Genomic DNA, 22,269 nt, shown 5'->3' with positions numbered 1-22,269 from the left:
AGCTTGCCGCACCAATATGTTATACCAATGGTGTGTACCTTTTCCCTCAAAACTTTACTAGCATTGGGTAATTTAGTATTTTTAAAAAAATTAATTGATTTTTTATTTTTGTTAATCCTCACCCAAGGTTATTTTTTCCTATTGCTTTTTTTAGGGAGAGTGGAAGGGAGGGGGAGCGACAGAGAGAGAGAGAGAAACATCGATGTGAGAGAGACACATCAATTGGTTGCCTCCTGCATGCACCCCAATCGGGCCAGGGATTGAGCCAGCAACTGAAGTAGGAGCCCTTGACTGGAATTGAACCCAGGACCCTTCAATCCATGGGTTCGATTGGTCCTCTGACCACTGAGAAAACCAGCTAGGGCTAGTGCTTTTAAAATTATTTTTTATTTAAATGTAGTTGATACACAATATTATATTTCAGGTGTGCAGTGGAGCGATTCAACATTTATACGTATATCATACAATGTGATCATCACACTAATTCTAGTAATCATGTATCACTGTGCAAACTTATCACAACATTACTACATTCCCTTTCACATTTTTTCACTTCCACCCCCTTCTGGCAACAGTTTGTTTGATCTCTTTTTCTGTGAGTCTGGTTTTTTGTTGCTGTTGTTTCCTTACATGAATTTTAATGGCTGCATGTAATTAAGTGTAGATAGTGCATCATATTATGGAGAAGTAAAATTAAAAGCAAAAGCTGTAGGTTTTTAAAAAAATATATGTTTTATTTTTTACAGAGAGGAAGGGAGAGGGATAGAGAGTTAGAATCATCAATGAGAGAGAAACATCGATCAGCTGCCTCCTGCACACCCCCTACCGGGGATGTGCCCGCAACCAAGGTACATGCCCTTGACTGGAACCGAACCTGGGATCCTTCAGTCCGCAGGCCGATGCTCTATCCACTGACTCAAACCGGTTAGGGCAAAAGCTGTGGTTTTGATGCAATTAATATCGGATGCTGTTAGACCACTTATAATTCTAGGAAGGAATGATTGAATAAATGATTCAAGTTTACTTTTCATATTCTGGCTATCTCCAAAAATTTATTTGGAAAAATTGGTGGAGGTGATATTTTTAAAATCTATGATCCATTTCAGGGGAGGATTGAGAGGTAAGAGTTTTTCCTGTACCTGTTTCTTAAATTCCTTCTTTTTAAAATATTCAGTATCCAACATGCTATATTTTGGGGTATTGTCTTCTGGACCCCATCAAAATACACTAGTTATTAAAAAAATGTTTCTTACTATCTCTCCCTCTCCCTGCCTCTCTGAAATCAATAAAAATATATTAAAAATGTTTATTCCATGAGTATATGCTTATTATATATATATGATTTGTTTTCCTCTTGGGCTTCTTGCCCTTTGTTATTGAACTTATGATGTTAATTTTCCTATCTGTTCTTTTAGGTAGTTTTCTTAGGATAGCATAAGCTTTATTCTTGATATTATTCAAGTCAGGTTGTGTTAGGGTAGCACTTAAGAGGTTAGGTTAGAACCAGAGTATTTAGATTTATAATCAATGTGATTTGCATAAATGAGATCAGTAAATTTTTATAAGCATACACATTTATAATCTGATCTTAACTTGATTATGTGTTATCATATACCATTGTTGCAAGGTGTTGGATCAGAGTCTTTGTGAAAGATACATTGTGTGGTGGTAATCACTGTGAGCTATGCTTATGGATGCTACTCCATATGGGAAGACTTAGCTATTTTTTAAGACATGTCTTATTTATCAACTGTGGAAAGGTTGGTGACCTAAGAATTAGAAGTTAGTGTATCATATTCAGCTTCTATTTCTATAGGAAAATAAAGTACAATGAAAAAGATGCATTTGCTTGAAAAAGAAAGCCTGTTCCTAAACATTGCCTAACATTTAAAAGTAAATTTTTTATAAGTTAAAATTATATTATTAAAAGCGTAATTTCTTGATGTATTCATCTTTTAGCTCCTAATTAGTAAATTTGAGTGCTAATTAAGTTGAAAGTAACGGCAAAAGAAATGTTGTAGTTATTAGCTCAAGAGTATCTCTAACTAGTAGTTTATAGAAGTGCTTTCCAAACATTACAAACAGCTATAGATTAGCTATCAAATGATTGTGAAGATTAATGACTAGTCTTTTAGCTGGGTAATTTAGAACAATATCTGGTAATTAATTAGGAATTATCAGTCACAAATACCATTAGGAAAACAGTATCAAAAAAGATCACAGCAATGATAATTGCTCATTGGCAATTTTGCTTTTAGGCAATTGGAGTACACCAAGGGGAAATTTAAAAGTCAACTTTAGAATTTAAAAAGCATTTTTAATATACATATTTACAGAAGAAACAGTAAACAAGTTGGTTTGCTTAGGAAAGGCAAAGCACTATTTTGAATAGATTTGACTACAAGTTCAGAAGCAGGTACAATCCACTGGCTTTTATCCAAAAGAAAAATTAGTATTCTTGTACATTTTTGACATCTGGAGTCAAGTACCCAGGCTCTGAACTCCCATAGGGACAGGAGACAGGGCCCCACCATCCTTGATGTTCATGTTGCAAAGAGATAGTCCCACAGCCCCAAGGAAAGACCTCCCTGGGATGCAGAACTAGCAAGAGATTTAGTGATACGTTTCATAATAAAACAATTCAAAAATCCTTAATTTGAATAAGAAAAAGCAAATGATTATTGAAAACTAAACTCATTCTAGCACTGGCTGTTGTAGAGATAAGTGATCTGTATTTTGAAAATCACTGTGAGATTGGTAGTTATGTGACTTGTGTTCCTTAGGTGAGTGTCAGTGCAGAAATGATCTCCCTAAAGTCAGTTTTCTAAATAAACTGATACTGTAAGAAATCAGATCATGTCTCCTTTGTACTTGGATTTCTCTAATGGTTCTCTCTCACTCAGAATAAAATTCAGTCTTTAACACAGTGTGTAATGCTCCGTCTTCATGATCTAGCCAATGGCTACACTCTGACTTTACCATATATAGTTCTCTGTCCACTGGTCTATCATTCCTCAAACATACCGTGCTTATTTTGGTTTTAGGGCCTTTGCATTTGTTCTTCCTTCTGCCTGAATCTGTTTTACTTTTGATATGCTTGCTCTCTCACTTTATTCTTATCTCTTTTCAAATGTAGTATCTTCAGATACCTTGCCCACTTACCCTAGCAAAATACACCTTTCCACCTAGACTGTCTTTAGTTATTTTCCACCTCCTTTTTTCCTCCAGATTTCTTATTACTTGACATTTATCTTTTTTTTTTATTTTGAGCTCTGAGCTGGGGGCAAATCAATAAAAGGCCAAAGGCTTTCTGAGGTCTGCCTCTACCTCTGCTACTCAGCCACCCCCCAAGGTTGCCTGGTCTTCCTCCACAGCCTTCTGAAGAAAGACTTTAGAGTGGGCCCAGGCTGGCCGTGCCTCATAGACCCTTCCACAAGGCGAGAGCTCAGTAGGGTGGGATTACTGGGATCAGGAGGATGGGGCTAGTCGCGCAGCCGTGGGCAAACTACGGCCCGAGGGCCCGGATCCGGCCCGTTTTGAAATGAATAAAACTAAAAAAAAAAAAAAGACTGTACCCTTTTATGTAATGATGTTTACTTTGAATTTATATTAGTTCACACAAACACTCCATCCATGCTTTTGTTCCGGCCCTCCGGTCCAGTTTAAGAACCCATTGTGGCCCTCGAGTCAAAAAGTTTGCCCACCCTGGGCTAGTGGGTCTCCTACTTGGGGGCAGCATGGTCAGGAACTCAGCTGGGGCCCCTACTCCAGAGCCATACCATGCAGTCTCTGCCAGAGTCTCCAACTCTAGCTCCCCCAGGGGGCAGTGCTCTGCAGATTCAGGTTGGGTGCAGCCAGCTGTCCCCTCGGCAGGAGCCCTGAACATTTTTATTTTTAGCTATATCACATCATGGCATGAATGTACTGTGAATGTCCATGATTCAAGGCTAGTTAATAGCTATAGAAGGAAATGTGTGCATTGTGTATTATTATTTTTCCTTGCCTTTTACCTATGTGTATACTCCCCTGTGATTCAAAAAGGCCTATGGATATTTGGGCATAAAAAATCATTTTGTTATTAACCACTACCATCCCTCTATACTAGGGCTCAATTACAGTTTATTGACTAAAGGTTCAGTTTACTATATATCTCTCATAAGTTATAGGTACAAACAATTCTCGCATTAATAAACTGTAATTATGCTTCTACTTTCTTCAAGTATTATAACCTTTTGAGAGATATTTCCCATTGCAACACCAGTGACAATCACATAATGATTGCCTATAAGATAATATTGATGAGATAAAAAATCAAACCTTTGACATTAAAAATCAAAGCACTCACTTTTATATTTTTTCCTAATCAATTTTTTTTTTCATTTAGTTGGGTAAAAGGCCAAGCATGATGTGCTGACACTGTTAAATACATAGTAGCCAGTCACATACAAGTGGAATGAATGGGTGCATAGCTGGAATATCTGTAACTTGCAGGCCATTTGTGACAGTTCAGACTTAGAAAATTACCGTTGACCTTTGGTGAAAGGTTGAATTTTATTTTCACTTCTAAAAGAATTTGTATTTTCTAGCTTAGTAAAAAAGGTTTTAGTAATCCTATATAATAGAAGGCTAATACGCAAATCGACCGAATGGTGGAACGACTGGTTGCTATGAAGTGCACTGACCTCCAGGGGGCAGACGCTCAATGCAGGAGCTGATGATCAGTGCACTCCCACAGGGGGAGTGCTGCTCAGCTAGAAGCTGGGTTCATGGCTGGCGAGTGCAGCGGCGGTGGCGGAAGCCTCTCCCGCCTCCGCAGCAGCACTAAGGACCCCTCGGGGGATGCCCGACTGCTGGCTTAGGTCCACTCCCTGCGAGAGGGTGCAGGCTGGGTTGAGGGACCCCCCACTCCAGTGCACAAATGTCTTGCACCAGGCTTCTAGCCTATAACAATAAAAGTGTAATATGCTAATTAGACTGGACAGCTGAATGACCTTCCGGACGTCCTTCCAGGTGACCTTCCGGATGAAGCCGGGGCTGCAAGGGCTGAGACAAGCCATCGTGGCTGCGAGGGCCTAGCCCCTTGCATGAATTTCGTGCATCAGGCCTCTAGTTTAATTTATAGAGAGATGCTCAAATTGTGAGCTTAATTGATAGTTTTTAATCTCTGCTGAGGATAAATCATGGGGAAATGAGTTTTCATTGCAGTTGAAACAATGTGTTATCTAGTGCACCACACACTTTTCAATGGTACATACTTAGATTCTGGTACAAGTTGATAGAGGTCAATAGACTAGGGTGTTCTTTTCCTGTACATCTCAAATAGTCTAAATAACTATGTTCTTATTGTGTAGTTTGATGGCATGCTACCTGTTAGCATTAAGATTAGCTATAATTTTTCTTGATTGTTCATAATTTTGTGATTGACTTATCATTTTATAAGGATATTACAGGAAAATTGTTTTATTGCATTTATATAAACTGCATATTTGAAAAGTTGTTAAATATATTTATGTTCTGCATGCTTTGTTCATTTTTTTGTGCCTATTTTGACTAATTATATATCTTTCATCTAGGTCACTTTCGAAATACACAAAGAAAACCTTGCCAACATATTTAGGGAATACCAGGGAAATGTTGATGATATAGGGCAATGTTCTTCAAGTTCAGTTCAAGCAGTTTCTGGCATTAGCGGGGATGTAAATGTTTCTGGAGGATCCCAACAATCAGATATGAAGGATTCTCCTGTGTCTCCTCATGTCACCAAAAATAGTGATGGAAAATCAAGTATTGAGAAGACAAGTTCTTCTGACTCTGCCTCCAACATTGAACTGCAGACTTATAATACAGCTAATGAAGAAATGAAAACTGGGCAAGGAAATGAAGAGTTACTGGATGAAGTCCCTTTAGAGAAAACACCGATAAATGACATAGCAAATGCAGGTGATTTAGAAGTACCTTCTGACACAGTAGAAGTTGGGACCATTTTCTCTAATACTTTGAAAACAGGTGCCAAAGATATGACTGTCAGTGAAGTAACTGCTTCAGTAAGTTCTCCTTCAGAAGAGGATGCTTCAGAGGCGCCAGAATTATTGGATAAGTCTATAGGAGAGGAAGAAGATGATGAGGATTATGTAGAACTGAAGGTAGATAGTAGTCCTACTGAGGAAGCCAGTCTACCCACAGAGCTTCAGGGAAATAGTTTGTCTCCCAATACAACTGAAGCCAGGGAAAGACTGGACATGTTTAGTAATGACCAAAAATTAACACTTCAAGAGGAGGAACCTGTAAGTAAGAAGCAAGCTGATACTGAAACTCAAGATTCTAAAGATGCAGGGTCTTCAGCTACCTCACCAGACACGACTGCTTCCCAAACAGTTATGCAATCAGACATTGGTCAGATGCTGGATGAAGGGAAGAAAACTGACTTGGCTAGAAAAACCAAAGCAATTAATGATGCTCATGGTAATGTCTTAGAGTCTCCTACTACTTCTGACCAGAAGATTGCGAGGTTGGATGTTTCCAGTGTTGCCACAGATACTGAGAAACTGGAATTGAAGGCCAGTACTAACGTGGAGGCATCTCAACCTCTTCAACCTGTGCTTGAGGTGATTATGTCTTCTTGAAATGTATTTGCCTGAGTTAAAATAGAGCAAGTATATGTATATGTATATTTTATTTTTGTTTAGAATTCATTGTATCCTATTTGCAATTACATAAATGCAATGTATCTCAAGATTTTATTTCTTTAGCACAGCATTTGGCTTGTAGTATGAGTTCATTTAATGGCAACTTTTATTAGCATCACTAAAAGTTACTACTATCAATTTTCAGGATTGGCATAATTTTGCTTTATAAAGCAAATATTAGAAATACTTGTTTTTTACATTTTTTTTGATAACCCAGCTATAGCACATTAATTTTCCAACAAAATCTAGATTTACATTCCTGCAGAACCACCTGCTAGTGTGTACTGTTTTATACAAAGTGTGTGGTTTAAAATTGTCCCATGAAGTGTGTTTAATTTGAAGGAGGGAAGCTTTTGTGAGATCTGGAGGCCCAGGTTTCTCCTTTACTAGTATCCAGAGGGATTCATGAGACAGTCGTTGGTTGCATGTGTCCTTTTCCACTTTATTCAATTCTTTTCTCTCTCCCTCCTTCCTGTTTTGTTGGTTTGTCCTTTATTCTGTTGTCTTGTTGTTGTTGTTGTTGTTGTTCTTAATTCTAGCCAGTTTATAATCCAGATACTGCCTTTCTTTCATGCTAATATTCAAAACAAAGAACTTCTCTGAATTCTTTTATAAAACGCTACATCAGCTGGTGGTAATACTAACGTGATTCCAAGTTAAGTATGTTGAATTGTGCTAGTTTAATATATTTGACAACTGTTTTAAATGTATTAAAGTATTTTTTATTACTCATTGATAGTTTTTCTTTAATTTGGTTCCTTAGTATCTTAAAATGTATTTGTTAGATGCATTTTATAGAAGGTTTTAAATTACTTATTAATGCCTTCCTTTGGAATTGAACTTATTTTATTACTCTTTTTAATTTTCTGTATTAGACGTCAAGGCAACAGGAGCAGTCAGGGCAAGGAATAGCATCAGATGTCGTTAACGGACAAAGGAGGGATTCCAGACCTACTATGTTTCGTATTCCTGAATTCAAATGGTCTCATATGCATCAGCGTTTGCTCACTGATCTGTTATTTTCAATAGAAACAGATATACAGATGTGGAGAAGGTTTGTCCATATGTTTATTATAGAAGATGTTGTATAATAAATTTTAGCCTTTGTTTTCAAGGAAATTTACTTAGTTAACATTTTGCAATTAATTGCTTAAAAATAGAGTATAAATTATTTCTGTGATAAGGTTTTATTGAATTAACTTATTTGTCATAAAAATGAGTTACTCTGTCTCATTACAAAAACTTGAAGATTTTTCTTTTTAAAAATTTGACGAACATTTATTTCCTGTAACATATTTTACAGTATGTAATTCACCTGGAGGTAGATCCACCAAATGGGTTTATTATTAGAGCAACTAAAAAATTGGCATTTAAGAATAACTTCCAGTTCTCCAGTGATTTTTTGGTATAACAAAATCTGTGTTTCAGATTATCCTTGATTGTATGATTTATGAGTTTAAAAGTGCTAATTTGTTTATTGTTATTTGTATACTACTTTTACTCTATTTAAAAGCATATTATGAAATTATCTAAGAAAATGTTAGTAGAAAATTCATTTTCAGTAGCACATTTAGCACCATTTACCTCTTAATGTTTGCCACATGGCTTCTCAGTTTTGTTCCCAGTTAAGGATATTTTAGTTCAACTTTTTATATCAAATGTCAGATGAATAGTATTTATGTTTCAGCACTGGAAAAGGGCTTGGATAGTAACTGCTGCTATGGAATGGCCCGCATCTTCTGAGGAAGTATACACCCCCATGTGCCTGCTGCATCATTATCTTACTCAAGCTTTCAAGATGAAGCAAAAGCACCTTCTTATCCTCCCTCCCCTCAAGTAGGCAAATTGTGATTTCCTTTCTTTAGCTTTATCAGTAAACACCATTTATCTTTGGACAGCCATTCAACAAAGACAGTTATGGACTTCGTGAATAGCAGTGATAATGTCATCTTTGTACACAACACAATTCATCTCATCTCTCAAGTGATGGACAATATGGTCATGGCTTGTGGGGGTATACTGCCATTGCTTTCAGCTGCTACATCGGCTACAGTAAGGACTTAACTACTCTATAAAATTGGTGTGAAAACATGACTTTTATGCATCTTTATTGATTAAAACTTGAATGTGCTGTAAATCAAAGCAACAGAAAAGAAAGTACTAAAAGGAATGCTGATTTCTTAGGGATGTGTCAGTTAGTGAATATGAAATGATTGACAGTGTTTCACCTGTATGTTTCCTTTGCCCTTTTTTAGATGAAATGATAAGGAAATCACTTTGTGGTGGTAGATTTCTGGAAGCCTGGCTTTTTATAAAATTTAGAACATTGGGGAATGATGTAATAAAATTAGATTTTTATCAGAATATAGATGTAATTGTTAAACTTGATTCTTTACAGCATGAGCTGGAGAATATTGAGCCTACTCAGGGCCTCTCCATAGAAGCCTCTGTGACATTTTTGCAGAGGCTAATCAGCCTTGTGGATGTGCTCATATTTGCAAGTTCTCTGGGCTTTACTGAAATTGAAGCTGAAAAAAATATGTCATCTGGAGGAATTTTGCGGCAATGTCTCCGACTTGGTGAGCTGTTAAAACCCATTAGTTAGGAATTTACTTGAAAAAGTTTTAGTAATCCAGACAAATTAAATTGAACATTATCTTTCTCTTGTTGTTAGGCAAATGTGTGCTAGTCATTTTGTCATATGCTACTTTTAAACTTGCAGAGAGTGAAGGACTGTGTATGTACTGTGCTAGAGTAGTAGTCGACAAGTTGTATAGAAGAGGAAGGACATGTTTTGAAAAAAATCAACTAAGTTGATTCTGGTCAGCATTATCCCTCTTTCTCTAATCATTTTTTTTTTTTTTTTTTTTTGCTGTAAGGTAGTGCTTCTCAAGTTAAAAAAAGAAAATTTATACACATGAATCACCAGAGAGGATCTGGTTAAAATGCAGAGTAGATTATATAGGTCGGGGATGAGGCCTCAAATTGTATTTCTAACAAGTCCCAGCTAATGTGCAAATTACCAGTTGTAAAAATAGTCATAGGGATGTGGGGTAAAGCATAGAGACTATAGTCAGTAATATTGTAATAAGTATGTATGGTGTTAGATGAGCAGTAGACTTATTAGGGGGATTGCTTCCTAAGTTATATAAATGTTTAATCACTCTGTACACCTGAAACTAATATAATATATGTCAACTATAATTGAAAAAAATTTTTTTAAAGAAAAGAGAAGAACAAAAAATAATTCATACACATAAATCACCAGAGAGGATCTTGTTAAAATGCAGTTTAGATTACATGTGTCTGGTATGAGGCCTAAACTTGTCTTTCTAATAAGTCTGTGTGATATTGATGTTGCTTCTCTTACTAACACAATTGAGTAGCAAGGTTCTAAACTAGCATGATTCCAGCACAGCCATTGTCCAAATAAGCTGTGGTAATTTGTTAAAGCAGTTAATAAAATTACTAAACCTCTATTCTTCTGGAAGCAGTACTTCCTTAGGTAAAAGTTAAAATCCGTGAAAAGAATTTTAGTGTTATTGGGCTGCCTTAGGTGAACCATTTTTTTTTTTTTTTTACTTAACACAGAAGGTTTCCTATATCCAGTTGTAAATACTGAGACTTTGTTAATGATTTGCTTATTAAATGGAGAGAAGTAGGTTGGAGAGAGTGGGACCAGAAAGTGGAAGCAAAACCATTACAAGCTATGACTTACGAAGACAGACTGTAAAAGGCAGCATTAGAAGTGGGAAGTCTAATTAATGAAATATTTCTCCATATTTAGTAAGAATGTGTTATATAAACTGAGATGTATTTGTACTTAGTCATTTTTGGTACAGTGATTATTTTTACTCAAAATGCTATTCAGAGTACTTTTAAACTTAGGATGCTTTAAAGAATTTGGCATAACAATTTTTAGAAAGTTGTTTTAAAATTTTAAGTAAGAAAGATTCAGACAATAGTGTGGTAAAGGCCTAGGGAGGGGGTGAGAAACCGGTAGAGGGTTCAAAGGAGGGGGGGAAGGGGACATCTGTAATACTTTCAACAATAAAGATAAATTAAAAAAAAAAAGATTCAAATGGTGAGCATAACAAAACCAGCTATTACTTATTGAATGCTGTAATTTGTCATTATTGCTGATTTTCACAATGGGCCAACAACCATTTTCGTTTTTTCTATTCATGAGGAAAGTTGAGATCAGAGAAAATAGGAAACTTATCGAAATTCAAAATGTGTAATTGGTGAAGTTGGAATGTGAATATAGTAGGTTGTTTAACTAGTGATCCTACCCCTTCTTTGTTACAGTATACTTCCTTAAACTTTTAATTAGTCATTAAAATATTGAGACTCCATTGCTTTTGTTTATGCCATTTTAAAAATCTCTCCACTTTCCTAAAAAGAGTACATTTCTAGAATTAAAAATACAAGGCTATACTAGCACTGCTTTACTCAAGAAGCATCAGATTTGGAAGCTAGGGAATACTGTAATGCTCTAATTTTCATAGCTGTAGAAGAAAATAAAGAGAAAATTCAATCTACTGCAGCACCATCTTTTCCTATATATGGAAAAGAGACGCAGAAAGTAACTTGTTCAAAGTCACTTAGTACAGTATGGTAAGCTTGGTAAATAATCCAAATGTTTTGATCCCTGGTTTCCTCTTTCCTGAGGCTGGGGAAGGAAGGTAAGAGGGCAACAATAGTGAGTAACCTGTACTCCTGGGACTGATTGACACTAGGCAGTCCTCTATGGTTGTAATGCAGACCCAAACTTGATTTTATGTAACTTGTCAAAAAGTAGTACAAAGGTTATTTTCCTGGGGATGATTCTGGATTTGACAGAGTTGCATTCCATATTCTCCCTTCCTCCTTTCCTTCCTTTTTTCTAATTTTTGTTGTTTACTTTTGACACCTTTCTGAATGCTTCTCTTTCTCAATTCTGTGCCTGTTGCCTTATGGTAGTCTGGTGGTATTTAAAATCCCCACTTTAATTTATGTTTTGTTCCTAATTTCCTTTTTTTTAATCCTCACCTGAGTATATGTTTTATTGATTTTTAGAGAGACAAAGGGAGAGGAAGAGAGAGACATTGATGTGAGAGAGAAACATTGATTTGGTTCCCTCCCGTACACACTCAGACCAGGGATCAAACCCACAACCTACGTTTGTACCCTGATCAGGAATTGAACCCACAGCCTTTTGATTTATGGGATGATGCTCCAATGAACTGAGCTATCTGGCCAGGGCTGTTTTGTTCCTAATTTGCTCTCCCACTCTTATTCTGATCAGATACATTGAGTGTTACTGATCTGGTTGGGAAGTAAGGTGATTATGTGAAGTCAAGCAATTATTAGTCAATTGTGCATTACTTAATTCATCATTTAAAATTCAGAATTAATTTCTATGTAACTCAAGTAGCTGCCCAATTGGTTAGATTTTTAGAGAAGTAATTTTGGACTGTATAGTAATCTCCTTTCTGCTTTTCACCCTTTAAACAGTTTTAATGAAAGCCAGTAAAATGTAGACCCTATAAACATTTCCATATAAAAGTATACTCTCTATCACTCTATTAATATAATGCTGTAATAATACATCATCAGAAAAACATGCATTTCCAGTTTAACTATTCTACTTCAATGAAGATAATAGGTTATTGTCATAGACTAGTTTATGCAGTGTGACTTGCTTTCTGTTCCTTTGCAACTCTCTTTCTTGTTTTTTTCCCCCTATCTTTTTCTTAATAAGAGATCATTGCAAGTAGCTTAGGTGAGATCCAAGAAACAGTAGTATGTTAAGGTTCTTGAACTGATTCCCTCTTAGCAGTGGCCCCTTACAGAGTCACTACCAAAGTCAGAAAACAAACAGTAGGTGAGAAAGTCCAGGGACATTTCAGGACTTTGCTGAAGGTAATCTGGTTCCAATAAAATCTTATGTAAATTGTATTGGGTAGCTGATTTTTATCAGTTCCATAATCTTAAATATAATTTTCCTTTCTTACCCAATCTTTTCCTTAAAATAAATAACAGTGTGTGCAGTGGCAGTCAGGAATTGCTTAGAGTGTCAGCAGCATTCACAACTGAAAACAAGAGGAGATGCCACCAAAGGCCAGAAAACAGTGCACAGCCTGATCCCCATGGGGAAATCCACAGCAAAGGTGAGATACAGAATCATTAATTAAGTAAAATAGCACACTCATTTATGATTAAGTCTTAACTTTATTTGTTCATTTCAACATAAAGTTAAATAAATCTGACAGAGGTCCTAAAATAGTTATTTTAGTCTGTGGACATAACATTTAAATATTTGTGTTTAAATACACAGTAAAGATTTGCTTATACTTAATCTTGTCTGCTTTTCCAAATGTTTACTTTTCTTGTGTCTACAATACCTTTCCCCTTCAACTATGTCAATTTGTATTTCATGTACTTGGTGAGTTAGCATGCAGTTTGTTTTTTCCTTCCTGGATCCCTTCTATACCGCCACCTCTAACCCAGCATCCAAAAACTACAACAACAACAACAAAAAACAACAACAATAACAACAGAAAAACAGAGAGAGAAAGAAGTATGAAAAACAAGTACTTAATAGCCTGATTTCTCTGGTTACTGGAATACCGTGTTTACTTTAAAAAATATCTGTGTAATTTTTTTTTTTTTTTTGGTCTTAGAGTCCAGTGGACATGGTAACTGGTGGTATATCTCCAGTGAGAGATTTTGACAGGCTCCTACAGGACATGGATATCAATCGACTTAGGGCAGTTGTCTTCAGAGACATCGTAAGTAACAGTATTTCTTTCACGTACTCTCTTAGCTGATATGTATTTCCTCTGAGGCCCAAAGTATTGAGAATGAAAACTCTCTGTGATATAAAATAGTCGAGTAGAAAGAAGAAGCCAGTTTTTTGACAGTAATCTTAGAATCATAGTATATTGGGAAATATTATTTATATAAATGGAACTAATATATCAGAACAATTACACTAAAGAGAATAGCATATTATTATATAGTAAGCACTGTAAGTGCTTCACATGTACTCATTAAGTGCAACAACTTCTTGAGTTGGATACTGTTGTAAATTCCATCTTATAAATGAGGAATCTGAGACGCATAGAGCTTGAGTAACTTTTTCAAGCTAATGGAGTTATTAGTAAATGATAGGATTCAGACCCAGCAGTCTGAACTTCAGAATCCATACTCTGAAAGTAGTGAAATGCCTAAGTCCTGAATGTCTTATTATTTTCTGAATATTGGATATTTTTCCCTCAAAGAAATATAAATATGACATACTGGTAAATGATGAAATGTTGTGTGTGGTGTTTTTAATTTTTTAAAGATGAAAAAGTTTTGTTTTAGCTGATTTTGATATAGGATATGGCCAAGCTGCATATAGAAATTGTACAGTCATATAAGAAAGTATAAATATGAAAATAAAAATCACTTGTAATCCTACTCACAGGGATTTGGAGTCTTGTTATTAGTTAATATTTATTGAACAATTACTGTGTGTTAAGTACTAGATGCTTTCTATTACATGTTTTTTTTATAAACTTTATAACTTCAATTCTTCATCTTCTCCACGTTTGTGTTTTAGTCCTCTCCTGAGCTATTCATTATGTTTATACACATATACAATTTGTTAATAGTATAGTGAATAATTATTGAACACTTACTGTGTATTAAGCATAGAACTGGATGCTCTATGTATTTTCTCATTTAATATACACAATAATCCTATGAGAAAGATAGTATTAGGTTAAATAACTGCCGAAGATCACACAAGTAGTAAAAGGTGGAAGTGGGTTAAGGACTAGGGAATCTAACCCACTTAGATTAGGGAATCTAATTCTTGAAATTTTGATATTAATCATATGATTATGCTGCCTCCCTAAATCTCAATTAAAATTTTTTTCTCTTTTTTTGCTTTTTGGTAGCTGCTGTTATTTCTTTAATCAAGAAACCATCAAGTTTTGTTTTTTAAAAATCAATTGACTGGTTCATTTTGGGACCCAATATTGCTGCTTCCTTCTCTTTCCATTCTCCTTTCTTGAGCATGTGTCCAGTCTATTGCCCCATAACCTTGTATGTCCTAGAGCAGTGATGGCGAATCTATGACACGCGTGTCAGAGGTGACACGCGAACTCATTTTTTTGGTTGATTTTTCTTTGTTAAATGGCATTTAAATATATAAAATAAATATCAAAAATATACATCTTTGTTTTACTATGGTTGCAAATATCAAAAAATTTCTATATGTGACACGGCACCAGAGTTAAGTTAGGGTTTTTCAAAATGCTGACATGCCGAGCTCAAAAGGTTCGCCATCACTGTCCTAGAGTAATCTTCAAAAATCTAGAATAGATGATATTAACTCTTTTGCTGTAAAAATTCTCTAATGTCCTTTCATAGCACTTAAAATAAAAATTCTTCACCTTGGCTCTATATGATCGGGCTTTTTGGAATTTTTTAACAAGTTATTATGATATTTGGACAGAGAATTAGACTATTTCCTATGTCTATATTGTAATTTATTAAGGCTACAAATGATTTTAATTTTATTAATTATAAAAGTTATATAACCACCTGGTAGGAGTTTTAGAAAAGAGAAAAGTTTCTATTTCCCAAACCTTATCTCAGAGCCTCTTCTAACCAAAGCAAACTTTGATGGAAAAGGAAATGATTTAAGATTAGGGATATAAAGAAATTATTGCCCCGAGGTTAAGAGCTAAGGTATTTAATCACTCTAATCTGAGTTTACATTCGCTTTTTCACTTACTATATGGCCTTAAGTAAATTACTTAACTTCTCAAGTCCTTATCTTGTTCTAAAGGGTAAAGGAATGTATATGAAGTATAGCGTAGTGGCTGGCTCACAGTGAGTAGTGAATAAATGATAGCTACAGTTTATTGCATGGGTTTAATTAGTAAACATTAAACATATTAATGGGCTAAATAAAGATGCAGTTAGGCTTAAATAAATTATAAGAGATTAAGAAGTTAAGACTAAGTAAGTTGTTTGTCTGCCTTTTAAATGTTGATATCATTAGCAGTGATTATTAAAATAGATGGCAGGATTGTGTGGCAGAGGAACACAGGGGTATCCCGAGAAAAGGGATGGTTAATAGAAAAGGAAGAATGTTCATTTACCTTTTCCATCAAGAGTAACAAGTTCTTACAGTAGAACCTAAAAGTACCATAGATTCTTGTCTGATTACAAATATGTCATACTGTATCAGGTGGATATCTTCATTTTTTTTCTTGAAATTTATTGTGTCCAAAAGTTTTGACGCTAGTTATTAATTTTTAGTTAATTGGTACCATTAATTTCCATTTATTTTTCTGCTAGGCAATAGTGTTCTTTGTTTTCCTTATCCTAAATTTATCTGCTACTCAAAATACCTTTAAAAAATATATTTTTATTGATTTCAGAGGAGAAGGGAGAGGGAGATAGAAACATCAATGATGAGATAATCATTGATAGGCTGCCTCCTCCATGCACCCCACTGGGGATTGGCCACCTGGGCATGTGTCTTGACTGGGAATTGAACCATGACCTCCTGGTTCATAGGTCAAAGCTCAACCACTGAGCCACATCAGCTGGGCTCAAAATACCTTTAATTTTCAGGATTTGATGGGGAAGTTTTATTTTTTTCTTTTAAATTAAATTCAAACTTATTTTGAAAAGTTATCAAATAGTGATGTGCTGAGGATCCCATTGAAGATGGGGAATTTGGCCAGATGAAGAGGCTATTGATGTAGAGATATGTAGATGAACTCTAAAGTTTAGGATGAAGCCTAAACCTCTTTTTGAGGTCAATCCAGTTTTTCCTTTTCTTTTTTGCAGACACTATATTTTCAATTCTGATACTTGGTTGTCTGTACTAAAGTAATCTTAAGAATTCCTTTGACGTATCTGATATTCTTACTTTTTTTCTCCTTAATGTTTTGTCTTTTAGGAAAACTGTTATTTTATATTTTATGTATTTTAATTCTTATGATTAGAAATAAAAATAGTTATTCATATATAATGATAATTACTATTTGATTAGTTGTAGAAAGTATATTGAGACATATCTCTTCAGATTGAGTTACTTTATTAAAAAAAAAAAGAGCCAACTTTTCTCTTTTCATGTTTCACAAGCATATAACCTCTCATTTATGGACATTTTTCCAAAAGACTGATTGTTGCTAAGCTAAATTTATTATTTTCTGCATATGTCAAAAGATTTATTCACATGTTTATATTTAAGTATTGTCATGTAAAATAAAATGAAGACACGTTATTTAATAGTGGCATGATCACCTACTTTTATTTTTTCCCAGGAGGATAGCAAACAAGCTCAGTTTTTAGCCTTGGCTGTTGTATACTTTATCTCTGTTCTTATGGTCTCGAAGTACAGAGACATTTTGGAACCTCAGAATGAAAGGCGTAGCCAGTCATTTAAGGGAACTCTTAGTGAAACTGGGACTTTATCACTTCCTGGTAAGTTTCCATATTTTAGTCCCTGGTATCCAAAGTTAAAATAAAATGTTACCTGCTTATAGTAGTTAAAATATTGATTATAGAATTTAAATCCATTTATATAGGAAGTGAGAGCATGTACTTTTTTGATTGTCTGTTAATCCTCCCTGAGGATATTTTTTCCATTGATTTTTAGAGAGGAAGTGGGGGTGATAGATAAAGAGAGGGAGGCAGGGATGAAGGGAGGGAGGGAGGGAGGGGGGAGAGAGAGAGAAACATCGATGTGAGAGAGACACATCTATTGGTTGCTTCCCGCATGTGTCTTGACTGGAGCCAGGGATCAAAACTGCAACCAAGTACGTGCCCTTGACTGGGAATTGAACCCCCTCTGGTGAGCAGGCCGATGCTCTAATCTCTTAGCCACACCAGCCAGGGCTTATTTTTATTAATCACTAAACTTTTTATTTTGAGTACCATGTAGTTAGTTGCAATTAAGAGATTATTTCTGTTCTAATCAAATGAGTCATTTGATTAAAAGGTGAGAAGATGTTATCCTTTGCAAGTAAAATATTAGACATTTTTGTTCATGTAAGCATTTGTTATGAAGAATAAATAACTCATATTCTCTTATCAGAGACAGATTTGGTAAGTAACTGTAATAATTGGAGTTACAGAAGTAGCTGCCAGCTGTGTTTAGAGAAGTAATTATTGCAATAATAGGAATAGTTGCCACCCAATGGAGGCTCTTTATTTATTCAATAAATATTCATTGGGTACCTACTAGGTACTTGGGTATGTTCATGAACAAAAGAGGAAAAAAGTCTTCCCTCATGGAGCTTATCTTCTAGTGAGAGGAAATAGAAAATAAGTACATGTAGTAAATAAATTATTTAGTATTTTAGAAGGTGATATGTATAAGAAAAGAAAATAAGTCTAATGGAAAAATACCAGGAATATAACCAGGAGAAATGGGCTGTGGATATTTACTCGAAGGAAGATAGGGAATTATTGGAGGGTTTTGAGTATGGGAGTTAAAATTGACTTATGTTTTTAAAAGATACATGCAGGATTCTGTGTTGAGAATACACCTTGGAGGGCAAGGAAAACCCAGTGTGTTAGTTACATACTGCTGTGTGACACATTACATTGAAACTTAGTGGCTAAACCACAATTCTTCTTCTTCTTTTTTTTTGCTTTGTTCCATTTATTTATGCGTTCATTGGTTAATTCTTTTTAAAAAAATATATTTCTTTTATTGTTTTCAGAGAGGAAGGGAGAGGGAGAGAGAGATAGAAACATCAGTGATGAGAGAGAATCATTGATTGGCTACCTCCTGCATGCCTCCCACTGGGGATCTAGCCTGCAACCCAGGCATGTGCCCTTGGCTAGAATCGAACTTGGGACCCTTTAGTCCTCAGGCCGGCGCTCTATCCACTGAGCCAAACCAGCTAGGGTCATTGGTTAATTCTTATATGTGCCCTGACCGGGATTGAACATGCGACCTTGGCATACCAGGACGATGCTGTAACCAACTGAGCTACCTAGCCAGGGCTGAACCACAACTCTTTAGTCTGTGTCATGATTCTGTGAAGTTGGTTTGGACAGGACACAGTGGGCACACAGCTGATATTTGATGGGGTTGGAAAGTCTGAGATGACTTTTCTACCCTTTAATCTAGTGCCCGAGTGAGGATGGCTGCAAGAGCTGAGGCGGATGGCCTGAAATGGCTCAGCTGGGGATATGTCTGGGGCCTTGATACTTGTTCTCAGCCAAATTTTTTGGTTTCCCTCCATTATTTTGGAGGGCCTCTATCTCTTCTGATGGTTTCTCTACCTGTTTTCTTCAGCAGGGTAGCCAGATTGCTCACTGAGATATTCAGGAACTCCTAGAATGTACCCTCTGCCCAACCTTATTAGAGCTTGGGCACAGAACTGTCTGTTGCTACTTCTGCGTCAATCTATTGGCTAAATAAGTCTGGCCCAGCCCAGATTCAAGGACTTCTCAAAGGGAGGCATGAGCCAAGAGGACCATTAACGTAACTGTAACATAACCAGTTATGAGCATGTTGCAGTAATCCAGGCAAGAGGTGGTTTAGGGATAGACTAGGGTGGTGCCTGTAGAGCTAGTGAGTAGTAGTCATATTTTGATGGTAGAGAAAACAAGATGTTAAAATATTAGGTGTGGCTATGGGAAAGATGGAAGGTAGTCAGGAATTATAAGGTACAGATGGATAGACTAGAGGTGAAACATGTTCGGGGGAAGATAAATTCAGTTTCCCCCTACTGGTGGCTTTTAGACATAGAAGATGTAGAGTAGTCAATTATATGTAATAGTCTGAGGTGTTTTTTTGTTTTTTGTTTTTTGATATTTAAAACTTTGAGGGTGAATGAGACCATTAAGGGAATAACTGTTGAGAAAAAGAGGACTAAGGACTGAGTACTACCAGTAAGCCCCTCCAACTTAAGAAATCAGGTAGAGGAAGTAAAAGAAATTAAGAAGGAACAACCAGTGAGGTGTTGTGTAAGCCAAGTGAAAGAGTATTGTCAAGTTGGAGGGAATAATCAGTTGCTGCTACTTTGCCAAGTGCTATTAGGACTGAGAACTGACCATTTAGCAGGATGGAGGTTTTTGGCAACCATTGGCAAGATGCATCATTTTTGTCGGAATGGAGTGAGCACCTGATTGGAGGGAACAAAAGTCAGAGAGAAAAGTTGATGCTCCTTGTTGACTAGATTTTGAGGATCATTGAATTGTTCATGCATAGAGGAGGAGTAACAAGTTTTCTACTAGAGGAAACCATGTTTGAGATAGAGGTCTTGGGTTACTGTTCAAAGAAATGGCAATGTATAAAGGCATGGAAGGCCATGCCTTTGTCCCATGTTCAGCAGATTGTAAAGTATAATATGTGATGGCATGAGTAGCAGGAGATAAAGTTGGAAATGAATAGTCATCTGCTGAATATTTATTGACCACCTACTGCTTTCCAGGAATTGTGTAGGCCCAGGCATTATTAGAGGTGCTGGAGAGAAAGTGTTAGAGAAGACAAATTCCCTGTCCTGATAAAGTTTACTTTGTAGTGGACTTATATTATTGAAGAGCCTTGTGCCTTATCCTATGGAGTTTGGACTTTTTTTTGTAGGCCAATGGCTTTCAACCTTGCGTTGCTATCCATTGTATGTCATGTTCAGTTTGAAGGGTTTTCTCAGGTATATTTTAATATTTACTAGAGGCCCGGTGCACAAAATTTTGTGCACTTCGGGGGATCCCTCAGCCCGGCCTGAGCCCTCTCGCAGTCTGGGACCCCTCGGGGGATGACCACCTGCTGGCTTAGGCCCGCTTCCTGGGGGATTGGGCCTAAGATGGCAGTCAGACATCCCTCTGGCAGCCCGGGAGCCCTCGGGGGATGTCCACTTGCCAGCGGGGAGCAGGCCTAAGCTGCAGTCAGACATCCTTAGCGCTGCTGAGGAGGCGGGGGAGGCTCCCACCACCACCGCTGTACTGGCAGCCGTTAGCCTCGCTTGTGGCTGAGCAGAGCTCCCCCTGTGGGAGCGCACTGACCACCAGGGGGCAGCTCCTGCATTGAGCATCTGCCCCCTGGTGGTCAGTGTGTGTCATAGAGACCAGTCATTCCCAATCGTTCTGCTGTTAGGGTCAATTTGTATATTACCCTTTTATTATATAGGAGTGCCTGGCCAGCCTGGGTGAGGGGCTGATGGCTGTTTGCAGGCTGGCCACAGCCCCTTCAGGGGTGGGGGTCCCCCTGGGGTGCCTGGCCAGCCTGGGTGAGGGGCTGATGGCTGTTTGCAGGCTGGCCAAGCCCCCCAGCAGGGACCCTCACCCCATGAGGGTGTAGCCAGCTTGGGTGAGTGGCTGATGGCTGTTGGCAGGCTGGCCACAGCCCCTTCAGGGTAGGGGTCCCTGCTGGGGTGCCTGGCGGGCCTGGGTGAGGGGCTGATGCCTGTTTTCAGGCTGGCCACAGCCCCTTAAGGGTGGGGGGTCCTGCTGGGGTGCCTGGCCAGTCGGGGTGAGGGGCTGAGGGCTGTTTTCAGGCTGGCTAAGCCCCCCCGTGGGGACCCTCACCCCATGAGGGTGTGGCCAGCCTGGGTGAGGGACTGATGGCTCTTTGCAGGCTGGCCACAACCCCCAGCCACCCAAGCTCCCAGTGGAGGCTGGCTGGAAGCAGGTATCTGGGATTTATTTATCTTATATAATTGAAACTTTGTTGCCATGAGTGGAGGCCACAGCTGGCCTAGGGCGGGTGGGAAGCTTGGCTTCCTCCATCATCCAGGCAACCAAGACTCTGGCTTGCTCCAGCTCCATGGCTGCCGGCCGCCATCTTGGTTGGGTTAATTTGCATATAGTCACTCTGATTGGCTGGTGGGTGTGGCTTAGGGCATAGCAAAGGTATGGTCAATTAGCATCTTTGTCTTTTATTAGTGTAGATTATTTTTATTTTTTAATTATGTCATCTAATTTTATTATAGGTACAATAACTCAGAACATTTTATAGATTATGTAATTTATTTTTGCCTTTTAGAACATGCCATACATTTCATAATTTAAAATAATAGATGGCTATGGGATGGAATATATCTTTTTAAAATTGGTTCTAAACTTTTTTTATTTGTACTTTTCTTCTGTTTCTGGGTAAGATCTAGAAAACACACCAGCAGCATCCAGCCCATTAACTCCAGTATCAGTGGAAGAATCCAAAAGCACATCATCTGCTCGAAGGAGGGACTCAGGCATTGGGGAGGAAACAGCTGCTGGCTTGGGAAGCAGTGTGGATGCAGCTTCTCCAAGTGTCAGTGCAGGCCCAGATGCAATCAGTGAGGTGCTGTGCACTCTTTCTTTGGAAGTCAATAAATCTCAGGACAACAGAAATGATGGAGGAAATGAGATGGACAACAAGGCTGCACCATCACTTCCAGTTTCAAAAAATGTCAACGTAAAGGACATTCTCCGCAGCTTGGTTAACATACCAGCAGATGGAGTCCCAGTGGATCCTGCCCTTTTGCCACCGCCCTGCCTCGGCGCTCTTGGTGATCTGTCTGTTGAACCACCTGTGCAGTTCAGATCTTTTGACAGGTACTGTAACTAATTTCTGGTTTTTGTGTACTTGTATTTA

General features: G+C 37.4%; 1 protein-coding gene across 1 annotated transcript in view; it reads left to right on the top strand.

Moving 5' to 3' along the window:
• Positions 1 to 22,269, top strand: part of LRBA (LPS responsive beige-like anchor protein) — a 546,641-nt gene that overhangs the window by 103,618 nt on the left and 420,754 nt on the right. The window contains exons 23-30 of the mRNA XM_014455776.2: positions 5,574 to 6,605; positions 7,562 to 7,740; positions 8,585 to 8,738; positions 9,085 to 9,265; positions 12,711 to 12,838; positions 13,352 to 13,459; positions 17,003 to 17,162; positions 21,794 to 22,229. Of these exons, the coding sequence (XP_014311262.1) occupies positions 5,574 to 6,605; positions 7,562 to 7,740; positions 8,585 to 8,738; positions 9,085 to 9,265; positions 12,711 to 12,838; positions 13,352 to 13,459; positions 17,003 to 17,162; positions 21,794 to 22,229 (2,378 nt within the window). The remainder of the gene's footprint in view (positions 1 to 5,573; positions 6,606 to 7,561; positions 7,741 to 8,584; positions 8,739 to 9,084; positions 9,266 to 12,710; positions 12,839 to 13,351; positions 13,460 to 17,002; positions 17,163 to 21,793; positions 22,230 to 22,269) is intronic.

The sequence above is a fragment of the Myotis lucifugus genome, unplaced genomic scaffold (genome assembly GCF_000147115.1).
Source record: "Myotis lucifugus unplaced genomic scaffold, Myoluc2.0 scaffold_1, whole genome shotgun sequence".
NCBI lineage: Eukaryota > Metazoa > Chordata > Mammalia > Chiroptera > Vespertilionidae > Myotis > Myotis lucifugus.
The sequence above is the reverse complement of the archived record's forward strand: the minus strand, read 5'-3'. Positions and strand labels throughout refer to the sequence as shown.